The sequence below is a fragment of the Triturus cristatus genome, chromosome 1_1 (assembly GCF_964204655.1).
Source record: "Triturus cristatus chromosome 1_1, aTriCri1.1, whole genome shotgun sequence".
Taxonomy (NCBI): domain Eukaryota; kingdom Metazoa; phylum Chordata; class Amphibia; order Caudata; family Salamandridae; genus Triturus; species Triturus cristatus.
In genome coordinates, this window is record NC_140579.1 from 433519138 (window position 1) to 433539012 (window position 19875).

At 42.2% G+C, this 19875-nt stretch overlaps 1 protein-coding gene across 3 annotated transcripts in view; it reads left to right on the top strand.

The window, feature by feature from the left end:
• TANC2 (tetratricopeptide repeat, ankyrin repeat and coiled-coil containing 2) overlaps positions 1-19875 on the top strand; it is a 2520149-nt gene that overhangs the window by 752528 nt on the left and 1747746 nt on the right. For all 3 annotated transcript variants that reach the window (XM_085640812.1, XM_085640825.1, XM_085640816.1), the window contains exon 4: positions 4008-4156. In XM_085640812.1, coding sequence (XP_085496938.1) covers positions 4008-4156 — 149 coding nt within the window. The remainder of the gene's footprint in view (positions 1-4007; positions 4157-19875) is intronic.

Here is a 19875-nt window from a genome sequence, read left to right on the forward strand (position 1 = left end):
TCCAGATCTCCAGATTATCTAACCACCATTCCAAATCCTTCCAAGCATATAGTGATAAAGAGATTGGATCTGCATACCACAAGTCTTCACTCGGACCCAAGGCCTTTAATCTTTGAAGATCTCTAAAGTTAAGTGGGTCCGGGAATACGGACTGGATTGATGAAGATAGAAAAACAATTCCCCTTGCTAGATTCTTCAGGGTCACCATCTTCTTCGCCAAGACAAACTTTACTTCCTTCCTTATCTTTTTGTGAGGCAGGAACAACTTAGATAGTTAGAGTGTCCACCTGAAATCCTAAAACCTCCAAGTTTTGTATTGGAATAATGATAGACTTCTCCACATTTACGATAAAAGCTAATCTTAACTGGGCATCCCTCTCATGAAATGAGGCTCCTACTGGCAGCAACACCTTGGTGAAACACTAAGAAGCTGAGGACAGACCAAAAGGAAGAAAGAGAAACTGGTACAGGATACCTCTTCACCTGAAGCGTAAGTATTTCTGAGAAACCATTTCCATAGGTATTGTGAGATAAGTGTCCTTCAAATCCAAATGTACCAGCCAATCTCTTTCCTGCAAGATATCTTGCAAAAAATGTATCCCTTACATCTTGAAATGTGTGTACACCGGGGATTTATTACGGGATGCCAACTTTTGTCTTTTTTCTTACAAGGAAAACTGCAGTCACAAAATCATCTTCCAAATCTTCAGCTCTTGTAATTGCCCCTTTGGTTAGCATATGTGAAACCGCCAAGTCTACTAATGCCATCTGCTCTAAGTCCAAAACCAACTCTTGTGGCTGGATTTTCTGGAAAAGAATTTTCCACAAATCTATTTTGAAACCACCTGCAGTTTCCAAAAACCCAAGTGTCCCTTGTTAGATTTGCCCACTTGGACATAAAGCACCAAAGTCTTCCCCCCCGAGCTGCCCAGATACACCTTGTCCTCCAGAGCTGGAACTGCCTGCATAGGATTAGGACGCTCTCTATCTTTGCGGGAAGAAACCCATGTTGGAACGAAAGTTCCTTCCATAACCTCTTGGCTCTTGAGAGTAATAGTGGGACCTTTAAACTCTACGGCCGACTGCCAGTCCCCTCCTGTGTGCCCTTCCAAAAACTCTAGAGCAAAAAACACGCTTCCTATTCTTCATCTGAGCCTTGCTAAAAGCCATGAAGATAGAGATGTATTGGCCTAAGGACTTTACAAAACTCTCTCCAAAAAGTAGCCCATTTGTCTTGCCCGTGTCTTATTCGCTAAATCTGCTAACTTGGGGCTTACCCTCACAAGGACAGCCTTCGTTCTCTACGCTATTAGGCCTGCATTAGCATTCCCTAACATATGCAAAGCACATAGGCTCAATCCTCTTATGAGTTCCAAATCAACCCTCGTATTTTTACAATTTGCCTCCTCAGACATGCCTAAAACATGAGCCAAGGGACCCAGGACATCCAGTAGTCTATCCTGACACTGTTTCAAGCAGCATTCAGTCCCCTTTCTTGGGTCAGTCCCAGTTTTAAAAAGAAAGGTTATTAGCTCTGGGTCAAGATTATGGTTAAGACAAGCCTTGTTCTCTACGAATGGTCTTGGACATAATCACCTCAACAAATTGAGAGTGTTCTTGTCTACGGGTTTTCTTAGCCAAAAATGAATGAACTTCGCAACTTGCTCCATAGGCCAGCAACAGGCTACGAGGTTGTCTAATTGTATTGTGATCAAACATATCCCCCTCAAGGGGATCTTTTATTCCCCTTGAGATTGAAGGACATTCCAAATACTCATGTAGAATTTCAAAAATGTCCAAAGCCTCCTGTGGGTCATACATACTCATCTAATTTTGTCTCCCCGTTATTATATACTTCCTCTATGCTAGAGGAGCCCTGTCCATCTTTTGTACCATTAAGGTCACTCTTTCCTTTCGCACCTTTCTAGACACCAAATCCAAATGTTGTCCTGTTAAGGTCGCCCCTGCTCTTTGTGCTGCTGAGGGCACCACATTTTGTTGCATTCCTGCAAAACAATCTCTGAAACAGATCCCCATTAAACTCAACAGGAGGCAGACTCTAGAGGAATAATTTGTCAGCTTCCCTTTTTATAAAAAAATAAATACAATTCAACCCCAAATATGTGCCTTTTTTGATTCGCTTCCTCCCTTTTAAATGTAACAAGCATTGAAAATGCACTAGGCCTCGCCTTTGATTAAGTTAAAGCCATTTGCTTTGCTAATGGTATTGTATAGATATTGTGCTGCATAACTAAATACTTAAAAGGTCCCAAAAGCGAGACCTATTGGCTATGCCAATGCTTTTTTTTTTTTGCTGTAACGCTGGGGTGCACTAGGTATGGCATGGGCCTGCAGCTAGGGAGGTAGTGCTTATGCTAACCCAGCCGCTTGGTGGCAGACCCATTCAGGGCTAATCACCTAACACAATTTGGATGTTTTGAGGAAGGCAGTAGTACACATTGCTATACTGTAATGTCTTGCACTTGTGCAAAAAAGTGGTGCAAACACACCTTGCAAAATGTGTTCTGTTTCTGTGTTGGCATATAAGCCTATAGAATTTGGACCACAAACATTTGCACTAGGGGAGAACACAGCAAACCGAGTTGACCTATTACTGTATTGAAACAATAAAAAACAGGAAATACATTTTCTATATGTGAGTTGGGCCCAGGTTTGAGGCAAAATCAGCGTGCTCCTTTTCTGAGCAAACAAATATTCCATTCCCAGTTTAAAAATCGCTCGCATGCAAAAGATGCATACATTATTTTACAATGATTTCACAATCCATTACCTAAATATCTGTTCCGGTGCAGGAACAATGATGTAATATGGACTGAGCACACTGACCAGGAATTTAAACTTTCTGGTACATACTGCAGAAACAGCAGGCCCTGGATTAACATTAATGGCAACCATTTGTGCAATATTTCGAACGTGACCATATTGTCTAGGGAATAGCTGTATGCAATATTGTCTGTCATTCATCACTGCGAAAACGCCTTTGGGAGCAAAAAGGTGCTAGAGAATCCGGAAACACATAACGTGTATTTGTAAAGCGCACGTTCACTGCGCCGGGTATCTTGCCGCTGAATGACAGATGTTTATTCTAGAAATGAATGGAGTTGCGTACTACAGGGACTCGTCCTAGTAATTTACAGAAATGTTTGTAATGCTACCGAAGGAAAACAAGGAAGTTAACGGCGGTGCCAAAGTGAAAGTGATCGCGGGGGGAAAATGCTACCGCCGGCCACAGCTTGCATTGCATGTGTGCGAGTGGTGCGCACGCAGCAGTAATCACGCCATATGGCGGCTCTGCTCAAGCGCGCGCCCGTGCACATGCACTGCAAGCTGTGGCCGGCGGTAGCAATTTTTGAAGCCCTTACTTAAAGTCTCGCCAGACCAGCGCAAGCGCTGGGTCAGGCGAGACCTAAAAAGGGTTATACATAGATATTCTAAGCATGTAAAAAGAAAGAAGAAAAACTTCTTATAAGGCTAATAAAAGTGAAAGAAAAGAGAACCAAATCCATAAAGTGGGAAGGTTATAGGTTCAAAATGAAGGAACACTCTCTATATTAAAGAAAAGCTCTACAGAAAGTAAGAAGATGCTCTTATCTGTTAGGAGTATCCAATAAAAGAGGAATTTGATTGTGCGTAGGGGCATATATATACTCCATTTGAGGATTCCAAAATGGTTTAAATGTTTTATGATGTATTTGTATAATGTTCTTTAGATGGCTGCACTTTAGGGCGGCAATAAAAGATTTATGCATAATGGTAGCCTCCACTCTAGTAATGAAATCTCTTCGGGACCTTTCAACATCCCTTCCAATAACTAGGTGGATCCTTGCTAAGTCTTATTGCCAAAATAACGATACCCTAATTCAGTTTATCAACATAAGTGAAACTGGTTTAATATTCAAGCAATATGTTTTCTAGCACTGCCTAAGTATTATTAGTACGCATTCTTGGTATAAGCGATCAAAAGTGCTTCTGATTTCTCTTTCTAGATGAACCCGAGCCAGAACTGGGACCACCCCCGTCCGTAGATGAGGCAGCAAACACACTCATGACTCGCCTGGGCTTCCTCCTTGGAGAGAAAGTCAACGAAGTACAGACTGGACCCCAGTACAGCATGGAGGTTCAAGATGAAAATCAGGTATGTAATTTCAGACATGACAACAGCAGTTGAGAACTTTTGTTTCTTTTGTAGCTATCAAAATGGCATTTTTCCACCCTTTTAGCAGTCATGCCACAATAAATAGTTCCCCTTGCTGTGATATCGTCCCTTTCTGGCTGGTACAAGGTGAGATTTGACTTGATTGGCATATGACAGCAGGTCTGTGAAGACAATAATAATACATATCCCCCCTCGCCTGTTCACCAACCTGATGAGTAAGATTCCCGTGAAAGAAAAGTGGTAGACAGTATCCATATTTTCCAGGTGCATGGGTAAACACTATAACCATCACACTTGATTGGAAGTTCTTAAAAAAGACTTTGGGATTTTATTGGATTTTTAATATAAAGATGGATGGATGCAATGGGTGGAGAAGAGGGAAGTTCAAGGAGTGGGTTGATTTACAACAAAGCAAACCTCATTTTATATAAGCAGGTAAGAAAGAATCATACCACATCAATCACAGAATTACTCAAAGATTTCTCAAGATACATTCAAATACTACAGTGATGCTAGGCAGGACTCTTGTTTATTTCTTTTTTCTGTTACATTTTCATTAACTGACATGGTACTACTTTTAAGTGAGGGTCACATTTGTGTTTCATAAAAATGAATATGAGTTTTCTGTAGATACAGAACAGGCCACATGCATTAACTTTGTAGACAGTCATCATTCTGTTATTGCATTTGATTGTGAAGGTTTTACACTAAATGTTAAAACATAATGCTTCATGGCAGCATATGGCTAGTACACTGCTGCATTTTCACTGCCCGTGTAAAAATTGCTTGCATTTTTTTTATGCCAATCATCACCAATGCTTATGAAAAAAAAGACTGTCGTAGGAGGAGAGAAAATCAGGTACAAAATAAACTCTACCCCAAAAAAATATGTACCTCAGGCTGTGGAAAAGGAAGTTGGCCTCACTGTGGTAACATTCCAAGGTTTGTTTTTTGGTGATAGCCGGTCTTTATAACTTCTTGCCCTACACCTTTTAACAGTGTATGGAGAAGGATTTGTGGTGGTTAGACTGCTGCACACCACTAAGGAAGCATTGATTATAGTTGTGTCTAACCAGCACAAGCATTTGGCTCATATCGACCATTATCAGTGATTAACTTTGAATGAAAAATTGGTGCTGCTCCCCTGAAGACCTGCTGATTTAATAGACCAGACTAGCCTTTTATTTCCTAACAATTTGACTTCAAATAATCTTCGTATGGTCTTGGAGTCGCATCTTGAAGTGGACTCTCATTTTGAAGTAGGTCGGTGTCACTGGAAGCTGAAAAGTTGTTTAATTATGCAGCTTTGCTTTTTTTTTATATTTGAGGTGCTAAAAAGAATGGGATGTGGCGCTATTTTCTTTTTGTGGCTCAGCAACTATATTCAGAACCCATGTCCAGAGTGAGGACTAAAACGGTGACATTAGAGAAATTTAAGTTGGTTCGCAGGATTCTGCAGGTCTGTCTCTTATGTTATCGGTTGTTTACAGTAGCAACTGAACCTTTAGCCTGCAAGCTGAGAGAGTAGCATAACTATAGTGGGATCAAGTTCTATGAGCACCATACATTGCTGAATATGCATGTGGATGCTGCCTAAATTAGCCATTGAGGCACTGGGAAACCGTTTTTGAGAGACTTGAACAATTTGAGTCTGGCAGAGACCTTAATGCAGTGGACCGGTTTATGTACTCCAAAATCAGGTATGCTTATGTCTGCCCTGTTTGTGGACTTTCCGGTCCAGTCTAAAACATTACATTGCTGAATACTGCAATTTGCATACAAGATGCAGACTAGGTTATTTCCACACTGTACCGAGTTGTTCTTGGTGATCATGTAGGCGGTATTGCAGCCAGCAGATGAAGGTGGTAAACAGTACTTAGTTTGTAAAAGAGTAAGTGTGGAGTCCGAATGCTCAGAAGCATACAGCCAGTGCAATTAAACGTCGGTGCACCTATTATCAAGATATTCATCTAATACCAAGGCAGTACAATTAAACTGCAGTGCACTTTATATCAAGGCATTCACCTAATACCAAGGCAGTGCAATGAAACTTCGGTGCACCTAATGCCAAAGCACCTAATGATACCAAGCCATTTGTCTCATGCCTCTTTAATTCATTACTAGACACTGCTATCCATTTATCTCACTCTTGCAGGTTCCTGCTTTCTCCCCTTGTGACTTTTTTCCTTCCTTCTCTTCCTTAGTCTTTTCGATTTGCGTGTTTTTCCCTCTATTGCTCTCTGGATATGTTTGATGCGGAAAAATAAGTGCTGGTCCACGAAAATATGTGCCGGTGGCCCTCACTGGCTCTAATTAAGCACTAATTGTGTGGTAGGGCCATTGATGGTCGATCTGGTAGGAACCAACTCAGCCTGTAATTCAATTTTTGCATCACATGTACTTTACCCTGAAAAGCTGAATGCATTTACCTAAAAGGTTACAGGTGAGTGAAGGCTGACGTCAGGCATCTTACTGGGGACTATTCTGAGATACGTCTGTGTTTAAAGGGTTGATGCCTAAAGGACCAAAAGCAGCGTCAGAGTTTATTTCCATATGTCCCTCAACCGCTGTCTAGCTTCCAGTTCCCAAAATGTCTGAAAGATGCCGTTCCAGGATATCACATGAAATCTTACCATTCCATCTTATAACTCCACATTCCTTTCAGTGAAGCTGAAGCTGCAGGAAAACTCACCCTACTTACAAAACAATCCAGCTTAAATAACCAAATACATTCCTTTGTTAACAAAGAATAACTATCAAAGAAACATAAAATAATTTCATGATAAAGTGAAGATCAGACAAAACCCGAAAATTACATCACATAGTCTTGGAGATAACCAAGTCTTTCAATCTGACTTTTTCGGCTGGTGAAGTTTCTCCCTACATCAGTTTCAAAATTAGAACTACCTGGTATATTAACCTTTGCCACCCAATCTAGATTCCAAATGTGATTAAGTGTCTTCCTTTTTCACAGCATTATTGAAGATTTGTACTTTTCCTCAAGGACTGAGAAGTCTTGAGCAACTTTGCTTATTAGTAAGAGCTTTCATTTTTAGGTCTCGCTCTGGAGACCTATTGTCGCCGAGATGCCTCTCAAGGGAGACAGACCGGGGCACGCGCAGCGATTGGGGTCGGGGTCTGTGGACGCGCTTGCGCAGACGCACACACGCAGACACGCGCGCGCGCACACACCCCGCCGCTGCCGACCCCCCTCACCGCATCCGCTGCTGCCTAACGCACGCGCACACACCTCGCCACCGCCGCCGCCCCCTCTGTACAACAAGCACTGGCAAAGCCAATAGGTCTCGCCTTTGAGACTATTTGCTCATCCGTTGCCTTTGAATCATGCTCTATAGCCTGGGCATTGCAGACTTTGCCAGACCTATCATTGGCAAAGTCTGCAATGCCCAGGCTATAGAGCATGATTCAAAGGCAATGGATGAGCCAATAGTCTCAAAGGCGAGACCTATTGGCTTTTTTAAATTTACATTCACACTGTAAACATTTCACAATTAAAATTGGCATTCATTGGGCGTGGCCAAGATGGCGAAGTAAGTGGACGCGTCTCGCTCGTCCTCACTGGGCCTACGCGCAGACAGCACCCTTGACCAACCTCACAGACAGCCGGAGGCTCCCCCTCTACCGAACGGCTACGTTCTGCAGCTCGGTGGTGGCTCTTCCCCGCCGGGCAACGGGAGACGGAGAGACTAGGCTCACACAGGTTTGCGGCCTACCGTGCTGAGAGGTGCAGAGGGCACTGGATGGCCTGCTCGAGACTGGGCCCTTGCCCGGACTGATGATACGGGGACTTCGAGGGTGTCCTCCGACGGGGCCACCCCCTTCAGAGTGCCACGGTGAGGAGTCGGCGCGCATGGTCGCTGGAATGTGTGTAGCAGACCGCGGCTCCGAGCGCCGTGATTGTGAGCACGGCATGCTCAGAGCGTGCGCCCGTGGCCCGACGAAGAACACGGCCTGCTCGACCCTGGGCCCCGCCGGAGACTCCTCGGACGCCCCGCTGGGCAGGCGGCGGAGGCCAGCTCTCCTAGGAGACCAGAGAGCGAAGTTACTGCGGCGACCGGCTGGGAGTGAGGTCAGCCGTGGCACTTCCAACGCTCCAGCCTATCATTAAGGAGCCCCTGCACTTAGGCATCAGATACCATATACATTCGGGACAACCGACTGGCACAGACCATGACGTCGGCCAAAACCAACAAGCATTGGCATAGCCAATAGGTCTCGCCTTTGGGACCTTATACGTGTTTAGCCATGCAACAGTTGATGTTGTTGCACCAAGGATATTGTGCTGCCTAACTAAATACTTATAAGGTCCCAAAAGCAAGACCTATTGGCTATGCCAATGCTTTTTTTCTCATATTACTGTCATTGGCACGGAAAGTTGAAAGGCAAGCAGACTTCATACGCACTGTTATCCAAATACCTACCATATCTACTCGCCGTTATTCAAGTATCTACCATATCTACTCGCCGTTATCAAGTATCTACCATACAGTGCATCCATCCAGGTCCATAAAGTGCATCCATCCAGGTCTTAATTCACATCCCTCAACTTTTGAAAATTCGCAGGAGTGAGAATTATTAATCATATTTGACATCACAGAAATTGATACGACACTACCTACACTATAAATCACAACATGAGTAGTAATGTCAGTGAAATCATTAAAAAAATATAGGGAAGAGAAAAAAAGGCAATACCAAAACCACAAAATTACTATAATGGCTTAAAAAAGTGTCAGAGTGGCGCTTAAGGAGTGGTAAACAGTTCCTATCATGAACTGAAGTGGTATGTAGGAATGGCCCGCAACGGTGGGATGGCTTCCCGGTGTCTACATCACCCAAATGTTGCACACCACACTGCAGACCTCTAAACTGAGTCACATTTATGTTCAGTTTCTAGCCCTTCTGATCGGGTGTGACATTTACCCTTGTGTGAGTGAGATCTTAACTCAACCTCCAAATGAGTGAGACCCACTCCCAAAGAGTCACTGCTAATTTAGTTAGATATTCTCAATGCACTCTAATACCACTTTCTGAAATTTGGCCTGATGGATGGTCATGAAAAGGCAGGACATATGCGTAAGGGGTTAACAGGGCAGATTTAAAAATTCATATGCAATAGTGTATGTAGACACATTCAAATAGAAACTCCATGCAAGAAGTGGGTAACGACAAAGTATCAAAAATCTCTTTGTAATTGTAACTATTAAATTGTTAATGATGTCATTGACGAATATTGCTGAAATGCACCACTATCAACAATTTAAATAAAATGTAGCCCTCACATGAAGAATCAACCAACCACAGGGCAGGATTTGGCCCATTCACCATCTCACAAATCTTGATAGGAAAATCTGTGTCGAAAGTTACAGTCCAACTCTTCGACTGTAAGCAGCAGCAGAAAGAATCACCTCCTCCTAAAAAAGTCAGGTTAGTACAGGTGCAAGTGTATATAGCTATTATGCTCAAAGCAAATGTGTACACACCAAACTTACTGCTGTTTCATATTCTAGAAGAAACATATATAAACTACTTCACCAGTTTCTAAAAGTGGCACAAAACAAAAACAACAAGCATTTACAATGCAATAGCTCTCGCATTGACACGAGTGTGAGCTATTGGCATTGCAAATAATAATGCCTTTTATTTTTGTTTTATTTTTAAAAACATAAATAAAAGGCATTGTAATTTACAATGCCAATAGCTTAAACTCGCGTAACTGCGAGACCTATTGCATTGCAAATGCTTGTTACCATATCTCACACTTTTATAACAATGGCTTTTGTGACTTTTCTCATGTCATACCACCTTTTCCTGTATTCCACCTTGCCTTGATCTTGTTTTCTCCACTCACTGAAGTGTCAGACACTGACTTCCCTTCATAACCCAAAAAGGATTAAGAAAGCTATTTGGTTTTCTGCATTTAAATAATTAAAAAGGAGTTCTTCCCATCACACGTTGAGGTGTGACTCTACCTACCCACTGTGATTCTGACCTTTTCCTCCTAATTGAATCCACTCAAAGTTGCAAGCTATACAGACTCTTTAATTACTCTGTTGAATTTTTAGTCCATGATGTTACTGCTTTGTTTCTCTCTCCCAAACATTTCTGCATTTCGTCAGAAACTTAGGTATACCCCATTGCCCATCAATAAAACATTAAGGAATCATTCCCTGTCAAAAATATATTCCAAATTTATAATGAACATGCCTGTCTCTGTACTGTTGATGGAGCGCGGGTCACCAGCTCTGGTCACACATACACCTAATACTCACCTAGGCACAAACCACATTCATACAGTTAGCTAGTGAAACTTGGCTGGCATCAATTTTGAGTAATAAACCTGTAATTTTCTTATTCACCTTTACCAAGTCTTACCAATTTGATAAAATGTATTTCATTTCCTCGACGAATCGGGTTGCTAAGCTAGTTTAAGGTAGAATGACTTTTACCTCTTTACTCTGAATAACCACAGACTCAAGGAGTTTTGGAAACCTTTATCTACATTGATTTGCGAGTCAAGATTCAATTACAGTAACCAACTTCAGATCAAGAGGCAAAATACACCAAATAAGTCATAGCAAATTGAAATGATCAATGACGACGGTACCTGGAAGGAAAAAAGGAAAAAGGAAAACAGGCATAAAAGACAGATTTTCTATTTATACTTACCTATTGGTCAAGATGAACCCAACTCCGTGATGGGGGGCCAAAATAAAATCTCCAAAGTAGGTCACAGGTAGATGAAACAGGCAGATTCAGATCTGGAAGGATATCTTCTTCTAAAGTACAACGCCAGTATTGCACCCCTCTCTGACACTACTCTCCTCGGGTGTCCCTTTTCCGCAATCCCTCTAGATGATTAGATTTATCGATCAGTATCTCAAACTCTCGGACAGAGTTTCTGGCAGCAGCATGGTCTGAAACAGCGTCTCGGACAAGAACTGGTGTAGCAATTCTTATGTTTTCCCTTATTTTGATTGGTTGGGATGAGGAGGTGAGTTCATCACACCACTTAAAATTTAACATTTCTCTATGAACCATTGTCTATGTGCCCGCCCCTTAATTTTCTTTTCCCATAGCTTTATTCCCACACGCATTTCACATTACTCAGTAAATTAAACATTTTTTTCACCATTGTTGCATTTGTTGGGGTCATCAGTGCGACTTTCCCAGGTTTCTTCATTCTTGGTGTCCTTGGATGAGTGACACGGGTGCCGTCATTGTTTTCGGCCAATCTTTGAGCATGCGTGTAGTAGGGATTCCAGTCACACTGCGTGGCCCAAATAAGAACTAATAATAAAATCAGAAAAAGACACGTTAGAACACAGAAAAGAATGATTTCACTGTATACCGCTTATCTCGACTCTATTCCCATTTACTTGTTTAAATCTTTTGCATTAGTGTTTAATACAATTTACGAGATTTAGTTTATCAGCAGCAGATGCATTAGCGTGTGAGTTCAAAGCGGCCATTTTTAGTGCCATTGAGCAGCTGCAAAAGATTCCCACCAAAAGCGACAGAGTCATACTACGTAGATGCAGTAGACGCATGCGCAATAGAAATCCCGTGTTTTGTCGGCCATTTTAGGACATTCTTGTTACGGGTTAGTAATGCACATAGACAAGCGTCCCATAGATAAAATAGTTTGTGGTGTATTGGGTTTTAGTATTTACAAAACAGATTTGATTACATTGTTACATGTTATTTGAGAGGATTGAATCCAAGCAAATTTCTTTTACGAATCCTTGCTCCATCACAGTGACTACTTTGAATTCAGGCCATGTTGAATAATGTTCAATAGGGCAATAGTATGCTATTTCTTACTTGCACTAATATGGTTCCCGTAATATCAAGGGCAATTTCTTCCCACGTCCCTTTGCCAATGTTGTCTTCCTTAAAGGTTCTGTCATTTCTATGTATATATATATTATCCACGCACCAACTTTCCACACTCTCAACTTGAAGATCTAACGCAGGTCACTAGTAGTCCTGCCTCGACATTTGTTTTTCTGATCCCAAAGTGTCCCTCAGGAGCTATGTTTATTAGGTCTCGCCTGACCCAGCGCACGCGCTGGTCTGGCGAGACTTTTAGTGAGGGCTCCAAAAAATGCTGCCATGGCTGGCCTAGCGATTACGTTCACGCGAGCGTGCACGCGCGCAGCCGCCATTTGTCTTTCACGGGTCATTAAGCGTGTGGACGCTGCAGCTGCTTTCACTTTTGCAGCCGCGTGCCCACTCGCTCCGCCCTGTCCGTGTCCATGTCTTTACTTTTGCTATAATCCCAGCACCCGCGCTTTATTTTTAACATTAAAAGTAAAGCGCGGGTGGAGCGATTATAGCAAAAGTAAAGAAATAGACAAACATCTATTTCTTTTTGCTAAATATATTTATATTATAGAAAATCAGGCCGAACCTGTACCTTCACGGCGCAGCTAGCTATCAGCCACTTGGTTGGGCCTCACACTATGTTTTATCTTTCCCTGACTAGCATGTTTATTCGTAATCACGAGGAGCTAATTGTATTAAAAAACAGAGTTTGTGCTCCGGACCCCACAAAAGCTTTTGACAAGCATACATACACCAGGCTTTGAGGCACATACATGACCAAACACAATGCACTGACGCTAATAGACTAAAGTGGTACACTGAAAATATATTGAACATGGACAAATGGTCTTTGAACTAACCCTACTGCAGAAAGAGGAGCTGCACTGCTCCAGAAAAACGACGCAGCTCAGGCACTCGGAGGGAAAGTGCTCTTGTACAGAGGTGTGCGTTGCGTAGTGCACAACCCACTGCATAGTTTATCAAAGAACAAGTGCAGAGGCCCAACGCTTTGCTCAGAAACCTGCGGCCGGTGATGTCGAAGGTCGAGATTGCCAAATACGAGTGGTGTGTAGTCTTGATTTTACCTCATGCCTCCTCAATCCATCACAAAACACCCTCTGCTTGCTTACATCACTCTCCCGGGGGTTTTCATCCCTGCTTTCTGTTGTTGTCACTGTTTCCGTCTTTCTTTTCCTCTTTTTCCCCTTCTGTGTTTTCCTGTCAGTTTGGTCTGTGGTAGACTGCTTCCAGAAAGCTTTGAGGCATACAGGAGAGGAACTGGTCCTGCTTTTACCTTTCAGTCACACTCACCTGCTGCCAGGCATTCTGTTCAAATTCACACTGTGCATCTGCAGTGTCCGGACTGGCTGCTAATTGCCCTGCCTCCTTTGTGTGACCTGTATGGCACCCTCTTATTTCCTTTTTGCTCGCAACTCAAATCCATCCCTTTGCTTTTAACCACCATTTGCACCAATCCCAGAGCAGCTCAATAAAAACAAGCATTGGCATAGCCAATAGGTCTCGCCTTTGGGGCCTTATAAGTGTTTAACCATGCAAGAGTTAATGTTGTTGCACCAAGGATATTGTGCTGCATAACTAAATACTTATAAGGTACCAAAAGCGAGACCTATTGGCTATGCCAATGCTTGTTAATCTTTCCCTTAAGCTAGTAGGTGGATCACGTTTGGTACCTCTGTATAACACACAGTCAGCTAATTCATCCCTCACTGACCAGAACTTTCTGCACTCTTCATTGCAATGTTTGTCCCCCTATTTTCTTTTCAATTTATTTATCTCTTTAATTTCTCCTCTATCTCATTCTTTCTCGACCTCTTCTTCACGGATGTGTCCTTCCGTTACTGTTAACACGCACTCCTTTACCTGATAACAAGTTTTTTCATTTGCTTTGTCTTCACTGTCTCCATTACCTTCAGCTGATCTAGAAAGGCATTCAGCTACTTTATTGTTAACGCCTGTAATGAATTTAATTTGAAACTGATATTCCTGCAAGTCAAACTAGTAACAGCATCAATACCTTTCATCATAACAACACAGCTGCTAGATCCTTCATGATGACATCCATGATTACAATGCTCTTCATTTGTGGATCATAACTCTCTAGGGATAGTGCCTGTCATGAAACTCTGGGATTTACCAAAAGTCTTTGTTCTGCAGAAGTACTATGAATATCCAGGCCTTGCTCCATCTTTCCCAGAAAGCACCCCAGAACCACAGCAATATTAGTGTGAATCATGTGGAAAGGGGAATTGGCAAAGAGACAAAAGATAGCTGGGGCAACGCTTTCTTTACATCAGACAGTTTTTGGTGAACATAACCTCTTTATTCTGGTCTACAAAATAAAAATATGACAACGGTTTTTGGGATACTACCACAAGCTAAATTCCAGTATCAATGTCTGTAAAGGCATTTCTTTCTTAGCTATCCTCTTTAAATGTCCTATAACACGTTAGTGTACCTTTAACAAAATATCACATTGATTACTTATGATGACACCTATGACTGAAAAAAATATTTAAAATGTGTGTATGAAAAACTCACCCTACTTATAACACTGTAGTACAATAAATGAAATGTCATTGTATCATAGGAGATGAGTTATAGCAGCCAGCGCCTCGTGATGTTCACAACATTAAATGTACAAAAGGATTAGTCTTTGATAAGCATGACTCATATAAAATGACTCATAGTTCAGCAGTCTTCATTGCATAGGGTTCATAGAGTCCACAAGCAGATCGTTGTAAAAATTCATAAAGTCTGGAAATCAGTCATGGGTGAAATTACACCCTACTACCAGACTTTCAAAACCAGTAGTAGTGACCAGGGAAACAGGCATGAAGAACGAAGTGTGGCTACAAATTCTCCAGGAGATCCAAGCTTCCAGCAGTAAGTTTGAGACGCAATTCCATTTTCTTTGCTTTCTCCTTTTGAACTGAAAATTCAAGATGGTTGCCACCACAAAATCTCACAAGATGAGATTTCAAAGTCTTAAATGGTATTTTGTTTTACTTCGTTTGTGGTGTCCTTATACACAGCGACCTCCATCTTGGATGAGGCATCGCGGCAAACTGACTCCTGCAATGGAAGTGTGTTAAGGATTTTTGCAGTGAGATCCAATTTCAATTTTCTGTTTCCCTCTGAACTTGTTTGGAATCATGACAGTGCCTCTTCTAAATCTTTTGTTTATTCTATCAAATTCTTTCATACAAAGCCTACCCCAATCATATATATATATATATATATATATATATATATATATATATATATATTCACTGAAAAAACCAAAGGTTTCACACATGTTATAGTTAGCGGAAATTTTACTGATAAAAAACCAGTGAAATTCCCCCGTTATAGTTAGTGCAGGCAACTATAACTCACGCGACCGCAATCCTCTGCTGATGCTAATACTGTATTTAGACACTTATTTGCCCATGTCTTCTTCCATACATTTTTAGCTATACATATATTACAAATATTTTTTTTTCATAAAGACACATATGTCATCAGCAGAAGATTGCGGTCGCGTGAGTTATAGTTGCCTGCACTAACTATAACGGGGGAATTTCACTGGTTTTTTATCAGTAAAATTTCCGCTAACTATAACATGTGTGAAACCTATGGTTTTTTCAGTGAATTTGCAAGGTTTTTTAAATGCTAATTCCTAACTATAACGTGTGTGAAACCTATGGTTTTTTCAGTGAATTTGTACGGTTTTTTAAATGCTAAGTTACTTTACGCCATTCGTGGCGTGCGCGCCCACTTAACGCAGTTCGTTCCGTGCGCGCACGGTGCGCTTCGCGCACCGTGCGCGCACAGTAAGCACGCGGTGCTTACTGTGCTTACGGTGCTTATAAGCCATGCACAAATGGTGCCCTTCGGGCACCATTTGCACACGGGGTGGAGAGAGTGTGGATAATTTTTTCTTTTATTATTTTTGTTAAAAATATTGTGGTTTTTCACATTATAGATAAGCCCTGCCCATTTGGTGGCCTACGGCCACCAAAAGCACAGGGGGAGGGGAGAGTGTGGATAGTGTTTTTTTTTTTACATTTTTTACCGTACGCGTACGGTAAGCGTAATCGGCGAAATTAGAGAAAAAATAAAAATGGCATTTTTGGCCTTGGGGGGTCTTGGGGGACTCCCTCAACATGGCTATGTGTGTGTGAGCTGTCAAAACAGCTCCTTTACATGTGTATTGGTTTTATTTAACAACCTAACTCTCAGTGCGAGAGAGAAAATGGCGGCCGCCGCTTCCTGGTTTCGGCCGATTCGAATGTTTACTAAGATCTAAGAGCCAATCGGAATCGCGCTCGCGCACGCCACCGTACGCGTACGGTAAGCGTACCGTAAGCGCACCGTAAGCTGGCTCAGATATATATATTGATTTAAAGGCTATTTTCTCAGAATCTACTGAACAGATTTACACCAAACCTACAAAAGGCACTTCCTTGACCTGAGGACTACCTCTCTGCCAAATTTCAAGTAATTCTGTTCAGCCGTTCGGGCTGTAGCCCTGTCTAAAGGTCCTATGGAAAAATGCATGGGAAAAACGCGTTTTGGGACCCCCCTTTTATCTCAGCCCCCGCTTGACGAATCCTCCCGAGACTTTCAGGGTAGGAGCGGAGCATAGCGCCCCACCTATTTTGAGAAATTCGCGAGGATTCGTCGACCGGCGCCAAAGTTATTCAAAATAGAATGTTGCGGATTTCCTATGGAAAAGGGGTCCTAACTATAACTACCTACTGGCGACCGCCAGTAGGTAATATATATATATATATATATTCACTGAAAAAACCATATGTCATCTGAGATGTCATCAGTGATGTCACTGACCATGTCATGAATGATGTAATTTGTGACATCATCACCAGTGGATTGCGGGCGCGCGAGATGTAGTTAGTACAGCTAACTATATCGGTGGAATTTCATTGGTTTTGTTCGAGTGAAATGTCCAGCTAACTATAACACCCCTAAAACGTATTGTTTTTTCAGTGAATTTCTAAGGTTTTTTAAATGCTAATTCCTAACTATATCAGGCCTGAAACCTATGGTTTTTTCAGTGAATTTCAAAGGTTTTTTAAATGCTAATTCCTAACTATATCAGGCCTGAAACCTATGGTTTTTTTTAGTGAATTTCAAAGGTTTTGTAAATGACAATTTTTAATGTATTAATTGTTATTCTGGTTTTATTTATACTGATTTACTACATTTTTTTAACTACTTTTTAGAATTTTTTTTAAATTACATTATAATTACATTATACATTACAATACAAAATATACTTTCTCAGAATGAATTACTTTAGTATAAATACTTTGCAAATAGGCAATTGAGCTCAATGTGAATTTCTAGTCAAATGCAATTAGTTACTTTATGGATTACTTTTCTAACCACAGGACTGGATCCTAGATTCAGTCTTTGGACATCTCCTGTAGACAGTTGAGTAAAAGCATTTTGGTTACAGTAGTGATTTTTAAGGAATATTATTGTATTTTAAAAGCTGACACTTAAACATTTTTTCACATAGAATCACCAATGTTATCCTATGGCAGAAAATTCACCTAGCAGGTAAGTAGTGTTATCGTTACTTTTTTTTACTCAGTGGTGGATCCTGGATCCAGCACTGGTGAATCTCCTGTAAACAGTTGTAAGAATGTGTTTAAGTCATACAGACGATTTTTAGGAATATTTTCAGTTTGTGAAAATAGACACTTAGAAACTTTTCTGCTGAAAATCACACAATGGATTCCTATGGAAGGAAGGAGTAGTTTCTTTTCTGTAACTCCAGTTCTGTAGTAGGGGTATCTCTGTTATAGTCATAATCTAGTGAATAGTCCCGCCCATGTGCGTGGACCCCGGAGCAATAAAAAATAATCTCTAAAAGGTGACAAATCATGCAGACCTGCATACACCTTTAAGAGAGAATTTAATTTAAAGACAGATAATGCAGCCTATACCCACAGGCCACACTGTCCAGTACTTCAACTAGAATTCCACCAACATCCACAAACAGCACTGCCTGTCTAGTTTTTCTCCCCATAGGAAAAAACCCTGCCTCTACCAGCAAAAGCCTCTGGAATGATAGAGAGGAAGGAGTGGACAGACAAGCCCCATAGGCTGCCATTATGTGGCTTAAAACAGGATACTGTGCCTTTAAGAAAACTTTCCAGGTTTCCAGAACTTTCCCCAGTATCCTAGAATGCCCAGCAGGTCCCATTTACTTTCAGTTCTTTTTGAAGGCGTAGCACGCCAGACCTGTAGCATTCTACATATGAATAAGTATCTCTCCACCGGGGAGGAGGGCGGGCGCTTATGACTATAACAGAGATACCCCTACTACAGAACTGGAGTTACAGAAAAGAAACTACTCCTTCTGTAGTAGGGGATCTCTGTGTATAGTCATAATCTAGTGAATAGAATGGCAAGCCCATCCCCACACAACAAAAGCGGTGGAGGGCCCACAAGACACTACCACTACTGTGCGAACAAATTTCGCAGCGAAGCCTGCCCAACCTGAGCATCTGCCCTGGCATCTGTGTCCAGACAGTAATGCGCAGCAAAGGTATGGACCGACTTCCAAGTGGCCGCCTTGCAGATTTCCGCAATCGGAACATTACGCAGCAAAGCCGTCGTGGCAGCTTTGCCCCTGGTGGAATGAGCCTTAGGTTTACCCCCTAAGGTCTTATTAGCCTTTTGATAACACAATTGTATGCAGGACACAATCCACCGAGAAATGGACTGCTTAGAGGTCGCAAGACCAGTCCTGACTGAGCCATAATTAACAAACAATTGGTCAGACCTACGAATATCCTTGGTCTTATCCAGATAAAATTTCAACACCCTCCGAACATCCAGGGAATGGAGAGACCTTTCCGCTGGCGAAGAGGGATTCTGAAAGAACGTAGGTAAAGTTATGGTCTGGTTGACATGAAAATCAGAGATAACCTTAGGAAGAAATTTAGGGTGAGTACGCATCACAACCTTAGCAGCATGAAATACAGTATAAGGTTCTTGACAACATAATGCCTGAAGTTCACTCACCCTGCGGGCCGATGTAATGGCCACTAGGAACGCCGCCTTCCAGGATAGGTGCTGCAATGAAGCCTTGTGAATGGGTTCAAAAGGCTCCTTCATCAGTATGGACAGCACCACATTCAAGTCCCAGGAAGGCGAGGGAAGTCTGACGGGAGGAAACACTTTATTCAAGCCTTCCAACAAATCCTTGACCACAGGGATCTGAAAGAAGGAAGTCTGTGAAGGGCATTTCCTGTAAGCAGTCAAAGCAGCCAGATGAACCTTAATGGAATGGAAATTAAGGCCAGACTGCGCCAGATGTAAAAGGTATGGAAGGATGACATCTTCCTTACATGTTGTCGGATCAAAGTTCTTGGGCTTGCACCAGATACAGAACCTCTTCCACTTGTAAGCAGAGGATGTCCTAGTGGAAGGTCGCTTAGGCTCCTTCAGAATGTCCATACAATCGTCTGGTAGATTCAGATGGCCATATTGCACTATTTCAGGAGCCATGCCGCCAAACTCAAAGACGAGAGGTTGGGGTGCACCATCCGCCCCCCAAACTTCGTGAGAAGGTCCGGCCTGCACGGCAACCGCATGTGAGGAAGGAGACACCGGTGAAGAAGGTCCGTGAACCACCACTGCCTGGGCCACTCTGGGGCGATCAGGATCATCCGCGCCCTGGACTGGGACAGCTTGATGAGCACCGCCGGAATCAGGGAAATGGGTGGAAAAGCGTACAGAAAGCTGTTCGACCAATCGATCCATAGCGCATTCCCCAGCGTCCCCCGCTGGTAGTACCTGGATGCGAAGTCTCG